The 18,915-nt window shown below is 51.6% G+C and overlaps 1 protein-coding gene across 2 annotated transcripts in view; it reads right to left on the minus strand.

Annotated features, from left to right (window-relative positions):
• The window catches only part of SETD2 (SET domain containing 2, histone lysine methyltransferase), a 62,125-nt gene that overhangs the window by 38,896 nt on the left and 4,314 nt on the right, over positions 1-18,915 (minus strand). For both annotated transcript variants that reach the window (XM_040067785.2, XM_040067775.2), the window contains exons 2-6: positions 11,914-11,929; positions 3,839-8,241; positions 2,725-2,856; positions 1,825-1,953; positions 466-589 (exon numbers count right to left, since the gene is read on the minus strand). In XM_040067785.2, the coding sequence (XP_039923719.1) occupies positions 466-589; positions 1,825-1,953; positions 2,725-2,856; positions 3,839-8,241; positions 11,914-11,929 (4,804 nt within the window). The remainder of the gene's footprint in view (positions 1-465; positions 590-1,824; positions 1,954-2,724; positions 2,857-3,838; positions 8,242-11,913; positions 11,930-18,915) is intronic.

Genomic DNA, 18,915 nt, shown 5'->3' on the forward strand with positions numbered 1-18,915 from the left:
TCTCAGGCAGAGGGAACAGCTCCACATCCCTGGACAGCCAGAAATAATTAAGGATATCCCATACAGGAATATTCCAGTGGCAATCCTGCACAGAGGGACTTGGCCAGTTTAGAACATCCCAATTTCACGGAGTTTAACCCGAAAGGAAACGCGGATTTTTGGTGGATTCGGGCAGCCGAAAAGGGCCAGTTCGGCTTGGAGCGTCTTCCCAAACTTCCCTCCCACGGATGTGGAACGACGAGCCACGCTCCATCTTTTCCTTTGGAAAGACACTTTCCCCTCCCTAAGGACACCGGGACACTTGGAAGCTGCCACAATTTGGTCGGAACTGAGCAACGGGGTTAAAAAGTCCTGAAGTTTCCTTTCTTCAGGAAAACATCCCGAATTTCTTCAGGACGTTGCTGCAGGAGCTGGTGCTGTCCACAGCTAAATCCAGCCTCTCCCAAAGCCAACCCCACCGCTCACCTCATCGTTCTTCAGGGCCATGAAATAATAGTGGATGTTCTTGTTCCGGGCATATTCCTTCACCCGAGCCTTGAATTCCTTGTGATCCAGCACTTCCCCGCAGTATTCCAAGACAAAAGTGTTGCTGCAAGAGGGAAAAACATAGATTTTTTTAGGGGAAAAAAAAACAAAAAAAACACAAAAAACCAAAAACACCACCACAAATGATCCCAGTTCGTGTGGATTCTCTGAACACAACTCCCAGCCTGGCCAGGCGATAACGACGTGCCTGAATCTCAGGGAATTCTGATTAATTTGGGATTTTAGGCTGTCACATGGGGAGGTGACAGAAGGAGGAAGCTCCCCTTTGGAGCAAGGTTTGTTCTATTTATTCGATAGAATGTGTAGACGGAATTACAGGATGGCTTGGGCTGGGAAGGGAACTTGGAGATTGTCCCATTCCAAGGCCATTCCATGGGCAGGGACACCTCCCATCATCCCAGGCCCTGTCCAACCTGGCCCTGGACGCCGTCACGGATCCAGGGGCAGCCACAGCTTCTCTGGGCAGCTGGGCCAGAATGGGAAAAGACTTTTCAGGTGGAATATTCCCAATTTCCACCCTGAGCCTCCCCTGGCCCAGCCTGAGGCCGTTCCCTCTGCTCCTGTCCCTGTTCCCTGGGAGCACAGCCCGATCCCCCGGCTGTCCCCTCCTGTCAGGAGTTGTGCAGAGCCACAAGATCCCCCCTGATCCCCCTTTTCTCCAGGCTGAGCCCCTTCCCAGCTCCCTCAGCCCTTCCTGGGGCTCCAGACCCTTCCCAGCTCTTTCATGTCCCTGGATACGCTCCAGGATGCTCCTTTCTCCCAGCAAACCTCATCTCGGTCTCCCCATCCTGATCCTCCCTCGTGCCTCAGGCCACAGGAGATCTCAATGTGCTCATCCCTCTCTCTTTTCCCAGCCTCACCTAAAAAACCAGCACTTGGAATTGCAATCCTGAATTAACAAGAGGAGGAAAGATCCCCTCAGGATCTTCCTGGTGTCCAAAGGGGAGGAGGAAGAGGAGGAGGAGGAGGAGGAGAAGTTTTGCAGAGATGGGAAGAGAGGAATGGGCACAACTGGAGTGAAGCAGGGACGGAGAAAGGAGAGGCAGATTCACCCCAGGAATAAGCCACGGAAAGGATGTTGGGAAACCAGGAAGAGCAAAACCAGAGCGGGAGCTGAAACAACAGACGGGCAGAGGCCCAGGAGGAAGAGGAACAGCCAGCAGGGACAAGGACGGGCTGGAAGAACCTCAGCAGATCTCCTGGCAGGGACATCCAGGCCCCACAGGCCCTTTGCTCCCTTCAGGAGGCTGGAAAAGGGTGGGAAGAGGGAAGGCTTACGATGGCAGGTCCTTGGCAGCTCTGAGCCCCCAGCCCTTCTTCTCGGTCAGGATCACCTCCACGTCCGCGTGCTGCTTCTTCTGGAAGCGTCGGTTGGAGCAGTAGTCACCGTTGGGACACCGGGAAGAGCTGAGGGAAGGGAGCAAAATCAATTCCCGGCAGGGAAAGAGGGCCGAGAGGAAGGGCTCGGATGGGGAATAAACCCCAAGTAATCGTCATGAATTCCGCGCGGAGCCTTCCAAAGCGGCTCGCTATAAAAAGCGCGGCCGCGTGACCGGCACACGTGCAAATGCAGATCGTTTTATTTCTGGAGAGATAAAAAACATTTGGAATGCTGATCCTGCTGTTATTTCTCTACCAGGGCATCCCAGTTGGGGGGAACGGGGCTCTTCTCTTGTTTTGGGGGTGGTTCCTTCAGGATGTTCCCTGCCCTAGTTCTGGCCGAGGAGATAAAAGCAAAAATTGGGATTCTGCCAGGCAATTCCAATCCTTTGTGCCGGGGGGGAATCTCACCGAGCACCTGCCTCCAGCTGCCACGGAGCAGCAAACCTCTTCCAGAAGGAGAAGGAGACAGCAGCCATAGGCTGGAGAGGCTCTGGGAAAAGGAGATCCGGCAGGTTGTGAGGGCTGATCTCCCGCAGGCCATCCCAAGATTTAAATCATGGAACGGTTTGGGTGGGAAGGGACCTCAAGGATCACCTCATCCCACCCCACGCCGTGGGCAGGGACACCTCCCACTGTCCCAGGCTGCTCCAAACCCCCTCTGGGGATGGAGCTGCCACAGCTTCCGCCGGCAGCTCCCAAGGTCACTCCAGACCCTTCACTGCCACCTCCCAGGAATTCCTGGAATTGAAGGATTCCCAGGACGTCCCCGGGCGGATCCATGGACCCCTCACTCACCACTCGATCATGAGCAGGCGATTGAGGCAATCCTCTCCACAGGCCACCTCCCCCTGCGCCCGCTCCTCCTTGGACAGCGGGGGACACTCGCACAGCATCCGCTTGATATCCCGGTGGGATTTGTTCTTCTTCCTGGGAAAGCCGAGGCATGGAGATACAGGTGAGGCAGCAGCCAGGCGGAGGAACTCCTCCTCAATCCTGATTTTTGGATTTTTTGGGGGGTTTTTGGAAACTTTTGAAAACTTTGGGGTTTTTTTGGAAAAAAGGGAGAACAAATCTCTCGGCATATGGATCGATAATCCCGGGATAAGCACCGGGAGGGAACAGGAATAACTGAGGACACTTGGCTTGGTGATGACTTTGTGCTGACAAAAGGTGATTTCTTAAAGAGAATTCCCAGGAGATTTAGCTGGTTTTCCTTTCTCCTCCCCGTCCGTGTTTATTCGGACGTCCGTATTTTAACAAGGCAAATTGGAGGGTTTGGTTACTCCAGCCTCTGCTTTGCTGTCAAGCGAGAGGATGGAAAACGAAGGGAAAATCAGAGTCAGACAAAAAGCAGGGCATCCACTAATTCGTATTTCAGCTTCCATGAAGGATTTGGGGAATGCTCTGGAGCGTGGATCCCAACAAGGCAAAAAATCCGTAAGAAAATCAGATTATGGCCATTAGATCTAAGGGAGCTCCTCTGAGATGACAAATAAAGACATGGAAGCAACCAAAACCTTTGGAAAAGGACTTTGTTTGTCCAAAAGTTTTCCCAAGCCCAGACAGAATTCCCTGTGCCAGCAGAAAGGGAGGGAGCTGGCATCTGGGGACATTAAACGGGCAGGATCTGGTAAAGCTATAAAAAAAGGGCAGAAATAAATCAGAAATAAACCTTTCCCTCTGATCCTCCCATTTTCCAACTCTTCTCAGCACTCGGAACCGCCTGGGCCAGGCTGGGGGATTCTCTTCAGGAGAAGAGAGCCCGGGGTGGCTTTGCCAAACGCTGGGAACGCAACATCCCTGCCCCTCCCTCCGAAGGATGCGGATTTGGCCAATAAAAACCCAACCGCCCTGGAAGCCGAGGGAAGCTAAACCCCAAACTCGCTCCAGGGATCAAAGCAGCGGTTACCTCTCGGTCAGGTAGACGTTCTCCTCGATGAGGTCGAAGTAACAGGGCATCTTGCCCTGCTTGGCGAACTCCTTCCAGCGCTGGGGGTCCCTGAAGTCATCCATGATGCACAACCTGCCCACCATGGAGGAATCCTGCGGGGCCGGCTCCGCCTGCTCCCCCTCCAGCTTCCCCTTCCTCTTCTCCCCGGAGTCGCCGTCGCTCTCCGAGTCGCTCTCCAACTCCGGGCGCCTTTTTTTTGGCGGGCCCCGTTCCTTCACGTCGTTTTTTTCCAAAGCTTTCGCCTCGTCCTTCTTCTCCCCGCCCGGCACCGGCTCCTTGGTGGAATTGCTGCTGATCTCGTGCGCTTGCACCGAGCCCTTTTCCATCTGCTCGGGCGTCTGGGATTTTCCAGAGGGGCTTGGGAAGCGGGGCTTGCACTCCTCATCCCAACGCTCATCCTCTTCATATTCCTCGTGGTCTTCCGTCAGGGAATCCGGCACCTGCCCTTGGATGCGGTCGTAGCTCACCGCGGAGGCTCGGCCGGCTGCCCTGGCATCCCAGTAGCCGTTGCCTTGCCAGTAGCTCTGGGAGCTGGGATAAGTTCCCGAGCCCGGCTGGAAAACGTAGCCCGAGTACATCCCAAAGCTGCTGTCCGGCTGCTGGTAGGTGCTGCTGGGCTTCTCCGGCTGGGAAAAGTCCCAGCTCACCGCACCCATCTCCTCCGGGCCACGGAAACCATCCAGCCCGGAGTAGTCTCCGAGGCCGGACTGGTTCAGCCCGCCCGGCCCTTGCCGGCTGTCAGGCTTGGAAGAGCTCAGCTGGCGTCGGGAGGTGTCGGCGCTTTCCAGGCTCTCCGTGACGCAGAAGGGCCGCTCCTCCGGCCGGCCCGCGGCCCTTCCCACGGCCACCACGTCCGGCAGCGCCGTCCTCTCCTCCGCGCCGGCTTTTCCGTGGCAATCGGCCATCAGGTCCGCCTGGCTGGTGCTGTCCACGCCGTCGCTCTGGGCCTGGCACGGATCCGCCCGCAGCTCCTCCGGCTCCTTCCTGCTCGGCTCCGTGGAGGTCGCCGGGCTCTTTTCCATCCCTCTGGGAGAACACCTGCTCTCCACCTGGGCACCGCCTTTACTCCCCGTATTTTCTGGCCTCTCCTCGTAGTAGGGCCTGCTGGGCTCGGGCCGCTCGTCGTCCCAGTGGTCGGAGAAGCGCCGGCCGCTCCGGGAGGAGCCCGGGCTGTTCTCCTCCGTGGCTATGGTGGAGTTCTTGGGAACCACCACAACCGACTGGAGCCTCTTCCGCGGCGTCCCGTCGTCGGAATCCGAGTCCTCCGTGTCGCTGTCCTCGCTGCCCCCCTCGCTGTCGCTGTCCCCCGTGTCGGAGTAATCGTCGTGGCCGGCGGGAACGAATTCCGAGGCGTTGCCGCTGCTGTCGCACGTCGGGGCTTGGGTCGCCATCTCCGCGTCCTCCGCGGCGACGATGACATCAGAGCAGGGATACAAAGCGTCCGGAAAAGCCGAGGCCGCCAAGGGCTCGCTTCCCTCATCCCTCTCGGCCGAAACGCCGGGATGCCGAACCCTCAGCTCATCCAGCTCCGCTCCCTCGGTGGAAACCGCGCTTTCCTCCACGACCTCTCTGCCGCGCTGCTCCAGCGGCACTTCCGAATAGTAGGAATGTTCATTCTGGAACGACGACTTGCCTTTCGCCGAGCCAAGACCAACGTGCTGAGCGTCCAACTCCGGCATCTCTTCGGCTTCCGAGCGCTGGAGCGGCTCCTGGCACACGCCCGGCGGGGGCACGTCCCATTTGGAAGAGACGCTTTCCTCCGGCACGGGATGATCCGGCTGCAGCCTCTGGGAACAGCCATCCTGGGAGGAATCCCTGCTCGAGCTTTCCACCGCCAGGCTGACTTTATGGCAAGGATGGCCGTGCTCGTCCTCCCCGGCAGACTTGGATCGGGAATCCTCCGCGCTCTCGTAATCGCACGTCACCGTCTGCGGCTCCACCTGCACGTCCAGGAAAGTCTCGGACGTCACCTTCAGATCCGCAGGTTCCGCTTCGATTTCCACCTCCGAGTGGTACAAACCGGGGGTGGCGTCGTCGGAAATGTAGCAAAAAACGGGTTCTTTGGTTTTGTCACACGGAGTCGCCTCCTCATCCCACCTCTTAAGGACAGTTTTAGTGGGATCTACATTCGCGACAGGGAGAGGGGCGGCTTCCTCCGGCTGCTGCGGCTCCGGAGCCTCCGGTTCCTGGAACAGGCTGTTGCACTCGCTGGACTGGACCCGGGAATCATCCAGCTCTCGCTCTTGGGACGCATCCGCGCTCTCAAACCCGTTGGATGGCAACGGATACGACGGGCTCGTCTTGACGGCAGGCAACGCTTCCGACCGACCCGGGCCGCGGTCAGAGGACGCGGCGACATCCTCTGCTTTGGAGGCGCTGGAAGCGGCCAGACCCTCATCCTGACCCTCCGGGGAGCCGTTCACGCTCGATTCCGTGGGGAAGCACGCTCTTAAGGGATCGTGCTTTGCCTTTAGGAACGCTTCCTGCTCCTTAACGCTGTCGCGGCCTTCGTTTGCTGCAAGCTCCTCGGATTTTGAGTTCGCCAATCCCGCCTTGGACTCGTCGGCCTTCGGCAAAGCGGGAGAATCGTTGAACTGGTTTACCGGAGAAAGCGCCTTTTCCCTTTCCAACTTTTTCACACTGGACACCCTGATCTCATTGTTCTTTACACAAGAGGTCTCTAAATCTAGAGAATTAGACTTGGACTTGATTTCTTCGATCGATTCTGTACAACAGAAAGAACTCTTAAATTTATCAGGCTTTGGTGCGGGGGCCTTGGAAGGGGTGGATTTATAGCGGGAGGAATTCACATTACTGTCGGGCTTGGAATGGGACGTCCCCTTCCGATAGCCCAGTTCATCGAGGGGAGAGCACCTTTTGGACACTTCGCTTTCGGAAGTCCTTTTGGAATCTCGATCCGCTTTCGAAGACGACCTCCCTCGCCTGTCCACGTCGGCGTGAGACGACTCCACTTTGCTGTCCCTGTCCGACTTGGAGTAAGAGGATCGCGAGTCTCTGTAGGAGGAGGAGGAATGGGAGGACGTACGCCTGGAGTCGCTGGACCTGGAATGTGTCCTCCTGTACTCGTCCTCCGAGTCCGAGCTCTCCCGCGCCCGGCTGTCCGCGTACGACCGGGAATATCGCGACCGCTCCCGGTACGGGGAGCTCCGGTGGTACCGGCGGTCGGAGTCGTAGTAATGCGAGCGCTCTGACCTCGAGTAGGAGGAGCTGGTTCGGGAGCTGCGATCGGAGCGGGAACGGGAATGAGACCGGCTTCGCCTCCTCTCTCTGTCCGAGCGGGAGCGGGAGGACGAGTACCGCGAGTCCCTCTCCGATTTGGAATAGCTCGAGTACTTCTCGTCCCTGTCCGACCTGGAGCGCGACGAGGACTTGCCCAGGTCATCGCTCCGGAGCGACGCGGAGCTCCGTCTGGGATCTCTCTCCTTTTCCGTGCTGGAGATCTTCTGCTCGTGCGACCGCTGGCTGGAGGAAGTCCTCACGGAATCCTCGTCGGACTCGGAGCCCTGCGGCGCGCCGTCCGACTGCGAGAACTTCCTCTTGGCCCCCTGCCTCCGGGAGCACACGGGGGCACCCTTGGAGCCATCGGAAACTTCATCCTCCTTCCCAATATGGGAATCTTCCTTCGGCGGGGTTACCTCCGTCTGCTCGGGCGCGGTTTGAGCCACGCGCTCCTCCGAGCCGCGCGACGCCGGATCCCGCTTGACGTCCGGCTCCGCGGCCTCCCCGGGCAGCGCCTGGCTCGGCTCCCTCGGCGCGGGGGCTTCGGCTTCGCCGGGCGGCGACAGCAGCAGCGCCGGCATCGGCGTCACCGGCGGCGGCGGCGGGGCCGTGGCTCCAGGAACCGGCATCGGCGACGCCGGCGGCGGCGGGGGAGGCGGCGGGGGAGGCGGCGGCGTGGGGGGGAAATCCACGGCCAAGGCCAGCGGTTCCGCCGGCGGTGCCGGTGCCGCCGGAGCCGGGGCCGGCTTGGCCGTGACGTTCAGTAAATGTTTTTTAAAATGAATCTTCCCCAGCTCTACCTTCGGTTTCGGAGGCGAAGATTCCTCGGCCGAACCGGCGGCGTCCCCCGAGTCCGGTTTATTTTTGGGGTTAAAATCAGTGGGAAGGGGAACCGCTGGCGGGGTGGGAGTTTCATTTTGTTTCTCGTTTCCCAGAGCGGCCAGGAATCGATTGGGTAAAGTTTTCTTGGTTAAACTAAAGCTGAAAGACACCTTTTGTCTTCCCTGCTCCTCAAGGTTAACCTTGGTTTTGGTGCCTTTGGGCAAAAAGCGGCTCGAGGCGACGCCTTTGAACACGGGGCCTTTGATAAAACCGGCTCTCGGCACCGTTTCAGGTTTGCCCTGTGGAAGGAAAAGAAGATGCAGTTGGAGGAATTGGATTTTGAGGGGGGGGGGGTTTGAACTCAGTTCTGCAGCATTTTCTTTCACCTGGTGAATTTTTCATGATGATAAAAGAGAAATGCATACCCTGGGTCAGTCTTCATTGCCCGGCTCTGCCCTGAAAAAATCAATTCCTCAGACTTCTCCAGCTTCAAACTTGGCCTCCTCTGAGGTTTGGGCCCAGGCTTTTCATCTGACTTATTAATGACCGAGCTCAAAGTCCTTTTATCATTTAATTCTTACTTTTAAAAAAAGAGAGCTCAGCTTATAAAGTTAATTGAGGGCAAAACTCTGCTTTTTTATGCTGTTTCTGTGGTCCCGGGATGCAAAAGATCCTGAGTTTTAAGCTTCAAGCGCGTCTGTTTTCACGTGACTCCACCTGCATGCAGCCTTCCAGCACTGGAGGAGGCTCCAGGGAGAGCTCCGAGCCCCTGGCAGGGCCTGAAGGGGCTCCAGGAGAGCTGCAGAGGGACTGGGGACAAGGGCTGGAGGGACAGGACACAGGGAATGGCTCCCAGTGCCAGAGGGCAGGGATGGATGGGAGATTGGGAAGGAATTCCTGGCTGGGAGGGTGGGGAGGGACTGGGATGGGATTCCCAGAGCAGCTGTGGCCGCCCCTGGATCCCTGGAAGTGTCCAAGGCCAGGCTGGACCGAGCCTGGAGCAGCCTGGGGCAGTGGGAGGTGTCCCTGCCCATCCAAGGGATGGCACTGGATGATCACGTAATCCAGACCAACAACAATTACAGCAGGAATTTAAAGCCCATCCTTTCCCACCTCCCCCCAACAGCGTTCTCCCGGTCATTACCAATTCCTGCAAGTCGCCAGGCTCAGGCCTAGACCAGCATTAATTAACAACTCCCCAGGAATTCCCATCAGGACCCAACGGTGCGCGATGGCTCCGTCACCTCTGGATCAACCGACTGTTCCGAGCTCCGTGTCCTTCCCACCAGGAGGTTCTGGCTGCCTCCTGCCCAGGAGCTCGCTCAGCACCTTCCAAGCCCAAACCCAGGAGTTTTCAGAGCCCACAGCACCCTAGATTCACACATCTGGGCATTTCTCCCCCTATTTTAAATCTTAGAGCTCATCTGTGTCCCGGGAATAAAATCCTGGAGAAGATAAAGTGGGGAATGGACTTTGTTATCACCAGTCTCTAGCTCCAAAAACCCAAACTGCATCAGAATCACGGAATTCCAGGATGGTTTGGGTTGGAGGGACCCTCAGGATTATCCCGTTCCACCCCTGCCATGGGCAGGGACACTTCCCATTATCCCAGGCTGCTCCAAGCCCTGTCCAACCTGGCCTGGGACACTTCCAGGGATCCAGGGGCAGCCACAGCTGCTCTGGAAATGACATTTTGTGTGTTAACCCTAATTCCAATGGAAAGACTCGTATCCAAATCGTCCAGAGCCAGGTTTTGCTGCCGTAGCTGTGCCATGAGCACATTTTTGGCAGGAGCAGCAGTTTCCAGCAGCCCCCTGTGAATTATTAAGGATTTTGTTATCCTTTAACTCATGGAAAACAACGTGGAGCTGCCCAGGCTTGAGGCGCCCCAGTAAATGATTAAATGAGACATTGGTGGATTGGAAATCCCGGGTTTTTTACTCCCTGGGACATCACATATCCCAAAAAATACTCCCCGTCAATGCATTTGGGGTTTCATTGTGAGCACCTTTTAACGGTCTGACCCAACCCAGCATCACTGAAATCTGCAGCAGCAAATTCCCTTCACCGTGGGAATAACGGGAGCAAAACCCAAAAGCTTTTCCTTTAAATCCGTGGTTTTTACGGGAGGACACTTCAGGGATGATTTAAAAGGAGTTTCGTGGCTAAAAGGGCACCCAAAACATTGACTTTGGAACAAAGGAGCATCTCCAGCTCTGAAACTGGCTCCTCTCACCACAACTCACAACCGCCTCCACAAATTCCTGCTGAAAACGCCGTCCCTCTTTTCCAGAGAATCCACACATCAAAAGTGATCCCGGGAATAATCCACAGGTTCACATCGATTAATTCATGGAAGGACGAAGGACAAAATGAACACTGCTGAGAGCACCCTCCCGTAGGAGTTCAGCCCCCTGAAGAGTGAGGGAACGGCATTTTGAGGGATTCCAGGATCGATTATTATCCTCACAACCATAAATTCCCACTTTTTTTTTTATTCCAGCCTGGGACAACAGAAGCGAGCAGGTTCCTCTCCAACCACACCCCGAAGGACCTCCACAGATCTGAACCAAGATTCTCATCAGGGACAGGATTCTTTAATCGTATCAGTTATAAATAACAAATTAATAAATATGTAGTTAAAAAATGTTGGAAATTCAGGGAATCAGCATTTCAGAGTTTTCCCTCCTGCTATGACTTTATATGCCATTATTTAAAGTGTTTTGATCAAAACCCTTCTAATTGCAAGCACAACGGCTTTGAAATAAAGGGAATAAGGGGGTTTGGATGAATCCACATTTTCCCAAACATGGGATCTGCAGGCAAAAAAAGAGCTGCCACATTTCCATTCCTCCCCTTCCCACGGCCAGCTCAGCAGAGCTGACACACTCCAGGATATTTCCCCTCACGTGTTCACCCTTCCAGGGATTTTTTTTTTTCCCTCAAATAACAGCAAACTCGAACAAAACGCAATTTCCAGAATTTCCAGAAACACACTCCACGGGTAACTTGGTAAATGTGATAGGTGGGAATTACTGGAAAAGCTCTCCAGGAGAAGAGGAATTCTCCTTCCTCTCACGTTTTATAGAAAGGGAATATTACCCAAAATGGGGGAAAAAAGCACATCCAAAATGATTACCAGCCCTCATTCCAAAGCCAGGAGATTAAAACCTATCCCAGGCTTCCAAGTTTTCTCTTTTCCCAATAAATTCATTGAGTCACAGGCAGCAAAACTCATTATTTTTACAAATTAAGCCTTTAAATAATCAGCATCAGCCCACATCGAGCTGCGCCATCAGCCCCCTTGTGCTTGTGGCACAAGTGGAACTGGAATTATTGTCCCTCCTTCCCAAATTTAATGGGAATTATTGTCCCTCCTTCCCAAATTTAATGGGAATTACTGCCACTCCTTCCCAAATTTAATGGGAATTACTGCCGCTCCTTCCCAAATTTAATGGGAATTACTGCCGCTCCTTCCCAAATTTAATGGGAATTACTGTCCCTCCTTCCCAAATTTAATGGGAATTATTGCCACTCTTTCCCAAATTTAATGGGAATTACTGTCCCTCCTTCCCAAATTTAATGGGAATTATTGCCTCTCCTTCCCAAATTTAATGGGAATTATTACCACTCCTTCCCAAATTTAATGGGAATTACTGCCCTCTTTCCCAAATTTAATGGGAATTACTGCCACTCCTTCCCAAATTTAATGGGAATTATTGCCTCTCCTTCCCAAATTTAATGGGAATTATTGTCCCTCCTTCCCAAATTTAATGGGAATTACTGCCCTCTTTCCCAAATTTAATGGGAATTACTGTCCCTCCTTCCCAAATTTAGCCAGAGGAATCCCATAAAGCACCCATTTGCTTTATCCAGCCCCTCAGTGGCTCCGGATTCATGGAATGCCCCAGTCAAACCAACCCAGCTGGGCTCACAGGAGATCCAGGAACGTTGGAATTGCCTTCACTCACCTCATTTTCTTCTTCTCTATTGCAATCCAGCCGGGGAAACATGGAAAAAAAAAAAAAAACAGGAAAAGAAGGCGTGAGCACCAGGCAGGGACAAGAAATTTAACACTGGACATCTGGATTTGGAATGGGCTGGACTCGGGACACCCGGACACAAACCCGGCTCCGAGGGGAGCGCGGCACAGCGGGGAGGCTCCAAAATTCCCTGGAAAATCCCACGTGGGTTGGAAACAGAGCAAACCTTTTCGGAGAGAACTGCTTGGCTTGGCGCTGCCTCCAGTTATTCCAACTCGCTGCAGGAATAAAACCCTCAAAAATGCGACTGGAAAAGGTGGATTTGGGATTCTTTCCGCTTGAGTACTTTCCTGAGTAACCGGAATTTTCTGCCTCTCGTTGACAGAAATTAAAGATATTAATGAAGGTCTGACTGCCGCGCACCTGCCCTGGCTATTTGCATAATTAATCCCTAATTTGGCAGCTTGAAAATTGATTAATTAGGATCCTTCTCCATGCGGAGCCAACAGGGAAGTTGGGTTTTCCCAACTCTCCCAACTCTTCTGCTCCGATCCCACAGCGAGGTCGTCTCTCCTTAGGGAAGGAGAAGGAACAGGAACACAACTCCCACTCCTCCCTTTGCTCAATTCCTTGGAGAGTGCCAGGGAATTTCTTGGCCCTTCCGACACACCTCAGCAGAGACATCACGAGCTCACCCATCCCTCCGTCACGGATCTACCGGAGATCCCAAAATCCCTCTCCAGCGCTCCAACGCAGCTCGGAGCTGGAATCTCCCCTACGTTTGATCGGCTTTTACTCAGCACCCCTCTGGTGACAAAGCCGAAGATCTCCCACAGGAAATTCCACGGGTTCCACCTCAAGCAACTCAACTCAATGAGAAATATCCAACTGCGGAAGAAAAAGTCCAAGCTTTCGTTTCGCAGCGACCCAGACGCGGTGACGGCACAAGAACCACCCTCATCCCCACGGAAATCGTCACCAGCGGGGAACTGGGAGCACAGGGAAGAACCTTCCCCACTGGAATCTTCTCCTGCCCCTCCAAAGGCTCCCATCCAATCGATCCAGCTTATTAAAAGACTATAAATTATTCCCAGAGCGGCGCCAACGGGGTTCGATTCCATCAAGGAAACCCGAGCCGGGAGTTCCGGCCTGGAGGAGCGCGCGAGGGCACGGACGGGATTTAACGGGGCCAGGCAAGCCAGGAATTCCAAACCCCGCAGATCCAGGAGCTCCCAGGGAGCAGCACTTGGGAATTAAGGCCTAAAAGGAGCTCTCAATCTCAAGGATCACCAAAAGAGGAGTTTGGGACTTTGGGGAAGCGGCACGTGGTTTGGGTTTGGGGTTCTGTGGGGTCGACACTCAACAAGATCCTTGCATTTGATGATTTAAGGGTCTTTCCCAACCTCAGTCATTCCAGGAAGATTTTCCCAGACTTCCTGAGCAGATGCAGCAGAGAATTACAACCGCCAGGTGGAAGCTGAGGGTCCTAAAGCGAAAATAACTCTCTTTATAAACAAAAACCCATCTTTAATCAGCTGCATGTTGGGAGAGAGAGGTCATTAAAGTTCGTATTTATAATTAATAACAAGGATAATTAACGACAAGGAGAAAAAGAGAGTGGGGATCCTTCAAATCCCAGAAAAATCCCGCAGGAAAAAGGGAGGAAACAGGTGATCCCCACCCCTGGAAGTGTCCAGGGCCGGGCTGGATGGGAATTGGAGGAACCTGGGACAGGAAGGTGGCCCTAGGTGGGACAGGATGAGCCCATTCCAACCCAAACCATTTGGGATCCTGGGATTCCAGCCATTAAAATAAAAGGTGTTGACCTTCCTAAAAGTCAAGGTTATGGATCCCATCTCCTTCCCAGCTTCTTCCTTCTCCCAAAATAATGAATTAAAAAAAAAAAATAAAATAAAATAAACCACAAAAATAGAATTCCAAAATTAGGGAAAAGGTGCCGCCGCTCCCTCAGGAACCTCGTGCCAAATTCCTCCCACGCTGAGATGAAGTTACATAAAATCCACCCCGCGCTGCAAGCTCGGGATCCATCCCAACATATAACCCAGGGCTTTTCCAGCGTTTTGGAAAAGGTTTGGAGCAATTCCCCCCGCTGCACCTTGCTCCCCGCAGGCGCCAAAAATAAAACCGGGATGAGAAGGCACGCGGAATTCCTGCACTTCCGCGGCTCCTTCCCGGGAAAAGCCGGGAGAAAAGAGTTGGTGGAACCCAAAATAAAACAGAACACCTTGAAGAAGAGCTGAATAAATTTTTAAAAGTAACCTAAAAAAACCCACCAAATCAAACAAAGAACAAAAAAGTAAGGAAGCTTTACCGCCTTTGATCTGCTTCCAGCAGCTTGATGCGTTAATTTTGTTAAAAAACAAACATTAAACACCCAATAAATGCCAGAAAAACTTTTTTTTTTTTTTTAAGGCTGCAGAAGCACATTTGTATCAGAATTCTTTACACAGGTGACATTTCTATCAATTTTTTTTTATATGGACATTTCACATTTCAAACAAAATTATTTATTTGCGGCCACTTTTCAACCGAAATTCCTTACATGGAGCCATATTTTGACCAAAATTTCCTCTCTGGAGCTGTATTTTGACCAAATTTTTTTTTGTATTTAAACTTTACCAGCTTCTGTCCGGATGGAAACATCCCAGTTTTGTCATGGGAATGGTGACAAGAAGTAAATTTTTATTTTAATTCCAGCAGCTCCAGCATTTCTTGCCGCTTCAAAAACAGGTTGAGCGGAAGGAGATTTTTTTTTTTTTCCCTTTTTTAAGTGCAACCCACACAACAATTGGAATTTTATCCTGGTTTTCCTTATGCAAAAGGAGCCAAAAAAAAACCAAAAAAAAAAACAAAAACAAAAAAACCCATGTCCTCAGGCTTCTAAAGTCTAAAAGACAAAACTTTAGGAGCCTTATCTCCCCTAAATCCTCAGGGTTTTTTTTAAATTTTCTTCCCTTTAAAAGAGGAAAATCTGGAAGCCTGGAGCTTTTCTTATCAAAGCATCAGCAGCCTAAACAGCCCTGGGAGCTGAAAAGGACCATTCCCAGCAGGAATGCAGCTCAGGAATTCCCTGGGATCCATCTGAAAGCCACCTCGATGTCCAAAGAAAGGGAGCCAAATGCAAAAGCTCAGCACAGGAAATTGGGATTTAACCTGTTTTGTTCAAGCTGGGTGAGACAAAAATATCCTGGATGCAGCTGGAATTCCAGGGATCAACACACCAGGGCTAAGGAAACTGGGAGGCAATAAACCAAACCAACACCTCAGGTGGGAATTTGGAATTCCAATGGGATCCTGAAGCCCAAAAGGAATTTATCCAAGGGGGTTTTACCATTTTTCCTGGATGCTGATGGAGAGCTGCATCCATGGGTTTCTGCTGGGAATGCAATTCCCTGGAATCTGGGGGGGAAATTCCCTCTCTGCTGCTCTCCTTAACAGAATCCCAGAATTCCAGAACGGAAGGAATCTTAAAGCTCATCCCACTCCCAGCCCCTTCCACTATCCCAGGTTGTTCCCAGCCCTTGGACACTTCCAGGGATGGAACATCCACAGTTTCTCTGGGAAAACTGCTCCAGAGCCTCACTCCCCGCAAAGCCAGGAATTCCTTCCACACATCCATCCCGAATTCCCCCTCAATTTCCATCCTCCGGACTGAAGGATTTGCTGGAACACTCCCAGGCCTGAAGTGCCTTTGCTGCTCCGTTCATGAATCCCTAACGTGGGATAAAAAACAAGGAGACAAAAGTGCAGCTGTCCCTGCGTTTCATGGAATATTAATGGAATGTTGGGAGGAATTCCTGGAATTTTGTGCAGAGCACCGGGCTTTTAATATCCCAACGTGTCCCTGGCTCCCAAAAAAACCAAACGGAGGACGGACAGGCAGGGAAAGAGTTGGGAAGGTAACAGGCAATCCTGCTCCTTCCCAAAAAAAAACCCCCACGGAGAGAGTGGAGAGGCAAAAGCACTCACGCGGGGAGGGAAAATCCCTGGGAAAAATCTTACTTAACCAGGAAGTGGGATCCAAGCTGAGTTCCCTGGAAAAGGAGCGCATCCCCAAATCCAGCTCTCCTGCTTCCCAAAATCCCCATTTCCTGGTTTACACAACGTTCCCACCGAGGGTTTGGAGCTGGAAGTCTGGAGGAAGGGGAGTGACAGCGTTTCCCCTGGGATGGAATAAGAAAAAAACAAGGAGGATTGGATGTTCCAGGGAAAGATATGGAAAAAATAGGGATTTATCCCTGCATTTATAAAAATTAGGAGGGGCTGAGGGAACTTTGTTTATTAATTATTCCATAATTTATCTGTTGTAATTCTGGGATTTTAGGGAAGTCAAGATGTGCTCTGGGAAAAAGATCCAGTAAAGAAAAAAAATATCCAGCTTCTTCTCCACTCCTCCCCTCAACTGCCTGAGAATTCCCAAACTCTCCCACCCAAATCCTCCTTCTCCCTTTCTGGTCAGGGCACAGCTGAGGAAGAAATTCCACGGGAAATCCTGACAGGAATCAGGAAAAGCAAAGCTGCTCCCATGGAAGAGGGGAGAGGGAGGAGGATGGAAGGGCGAGGATGAGGATGGGGATGGAAGTGGGACAGGACCCAAAATAGAGGCACAAATCCCCACTGGAATCCAAAGCTCTTGGAAAACCTTCCCCTCCTCCTCCTCGTCCTCCTCCTCTGGGAGCAGGGAAGGAGAATCCAGAGTCAGCACCTTCCCACAAATCACACGGCCACGGGATCCCTTCCCAGGTAATCCCGGCCTCAAATCCCTCCTCGGGCACAAAGGGAAAATCTCACGGGGAAAAGGGAGTTGGAACTGCGTTTTCCCAACTCCAGCCCCGAAATCCGGACACATCCCTGAGTCCAGGCAGGGTGCAGAGGGAAGGATGAGCCTGGATCCGCACACAAGTGCGGAATACCACGGGAGGGACGGACAGGGAATTGCACCAAGAACCCCAAAATCCAGACTGAAACCCAGCTGTACAAGAAAACCCCAAATCCACGTTAAATCCAAAATTCCACAGAAACTTGGGACACAGGTGTTGGATCAGAGCAGCATCGCTTCACTCCGGATTTTCCACCCTTATTAACAATTCCTATTCAAATTAAAACCAAAGTTAGGCCAGACTTAAAGCTCAGGCTCCGTTCCAACACCAAAACATTTCCCCTACAAGCAAAAAGCCACTTCCAGGACTGAAAATGCGGGAATTAGTGGGAATAGAAGGGAAAAAAAATTCCAGTTTTTATCATTTTGCTCAAATCCCAAAATTATCTGCACCCAGAGAAAGTTCCTCCGTTTAAGTTGGTTTTTTTTTTAACTGCTCTTTGTAAATTCCTCAGTTTGAGTTAAAACAGGTTTGAGCGGGAAAAGGATTTCGGGAGGAAATCCTGGAGCCCGCAAACTTGAGGAATTCTAAAATAACAAAAACAATAATCCGAAAAATCCCAGTTTACTTACAATTACCAGGGACGGAGACAGGGATTCATTCCCAAAGATGAGGATTCATTCTCAAGGATTAGGATTCATTCCCAAAGATTGGGATTCATTCTAAAGGACGAGGATTCATTCTCAAGGACTGGGATTCATTCCCAAGGATTGAGGATTCATTCCCAAGGATGAGGATTCATTCCCAAAGATTGAGGATTCATTCCCAAGGACTGAGGATTCATTCCCAAGGATGAGGATTCATTCCCAAAGATTGAGGATTCATTCTCAAGGATGAGGATTCATTCCCAAGGATGAGGATTCATTTCCAAGGATGAGGATTCATTCCTAAGGATTGAGGATTCATTCCCAAGGATTTGGATTCATTGGGACTCGCAGAGGTGCCGAGGCTCCACCTGAGCTGAGCGAAGAATTTGGGATTTGTGCTAAAAAAACTCCCGGGAGCAGCAAAGCCAAGCCCCTCCCTCAGAGGGGGAGGATTTGGGAATGGCCCCAGGGATGCAGCACTTGCTGTTTTCCAGGGAAAAGCAGGGATTTCCAGCCCTCCATCACCTCCCTGACCTATCAGGTGTATCCCCATCCCGGGGGGATTTTCCCTGAATGGGGCAGCGAATTCCAACGCGGATCTTGTGGAGCCTGAATGACATCACGCCCCCAGGCACCGAACGGCACCTTTGTCTCCCAAAATGCCCGGAAAACAAGGAATTCTCTCTCTGGGACACGGATGGATGCGTGGCACCCATTCCCAGCATCCCAAAAAAAAGAAGCCATCCTGTCCCCTGCATCCCAGGATTCCCACTGAGGCAAAACCATCAAATTTTGGCGTCACCGGCTCCTAATTCACACCCCTGCCACGCCAAATATTCCCAAAATTCGCCAGATCAAAACCCCAAATATCCCATTCTGAGTCCAAACTCATCCCAAATTTAACAAGAAGGCAATTCCCAATCACGAGGTGACCCGAAAATCCCATTCCAAAGGGGAGCAGCTGCAACCTGCAACCCAAAAAAATAGGAAACGGAACGCTGCAAGGCCCTGGCTGAGCTCAGAGTCACACCTTTGACAGAAATAAACAAAATAAACAGGAATAAAAAGAAATAAACAGAAATAAATAGGAATAAATAGGCATCAACAGGAATAAATAGAAATAAATAAAAATAAACAGAAATAAATAGGAATAAATAGGAATAAACAGGAATAAACAGAAATAAATGTAAATAAACAGGAATAAATAGAAATAAACAGGAATAAATAGATATAAACAGGAATAAATAGAAATAAATAGGAATAAACAGAAATAAACAAAAATAAACAGGAATAAATAGAAATAAATAAAAATAAACAGAAATAAGCAGGAATAAATATAAATAAATAGGAATAAACAGAAATAAACAGAAATAAACAGAAATAAACAGAAATAAACAGAAATTCTCCACGGATTTACGTCTTACCTAATTATAGCTGAAGTTTAATGTCCTGGGATTTGGCCCAGCAGGAGCAGGGACACCTTGGGAATTGCTCTCAATCCC

Source organism: Hirundo rustica, chromosome 1, assembly GCF_015227805.2.
Source record: "Hirundo rustica isolate bHirRus1 chromosome 1, bHirRus1.pri.v3, whole genome shotgun sequence".
Taxonomy (NCBI): Eukaryota; Metazoa; Chordata; class Aves; order Passeriformes; family Hirundinidae; genus Hirundo; species Hirundo rustica.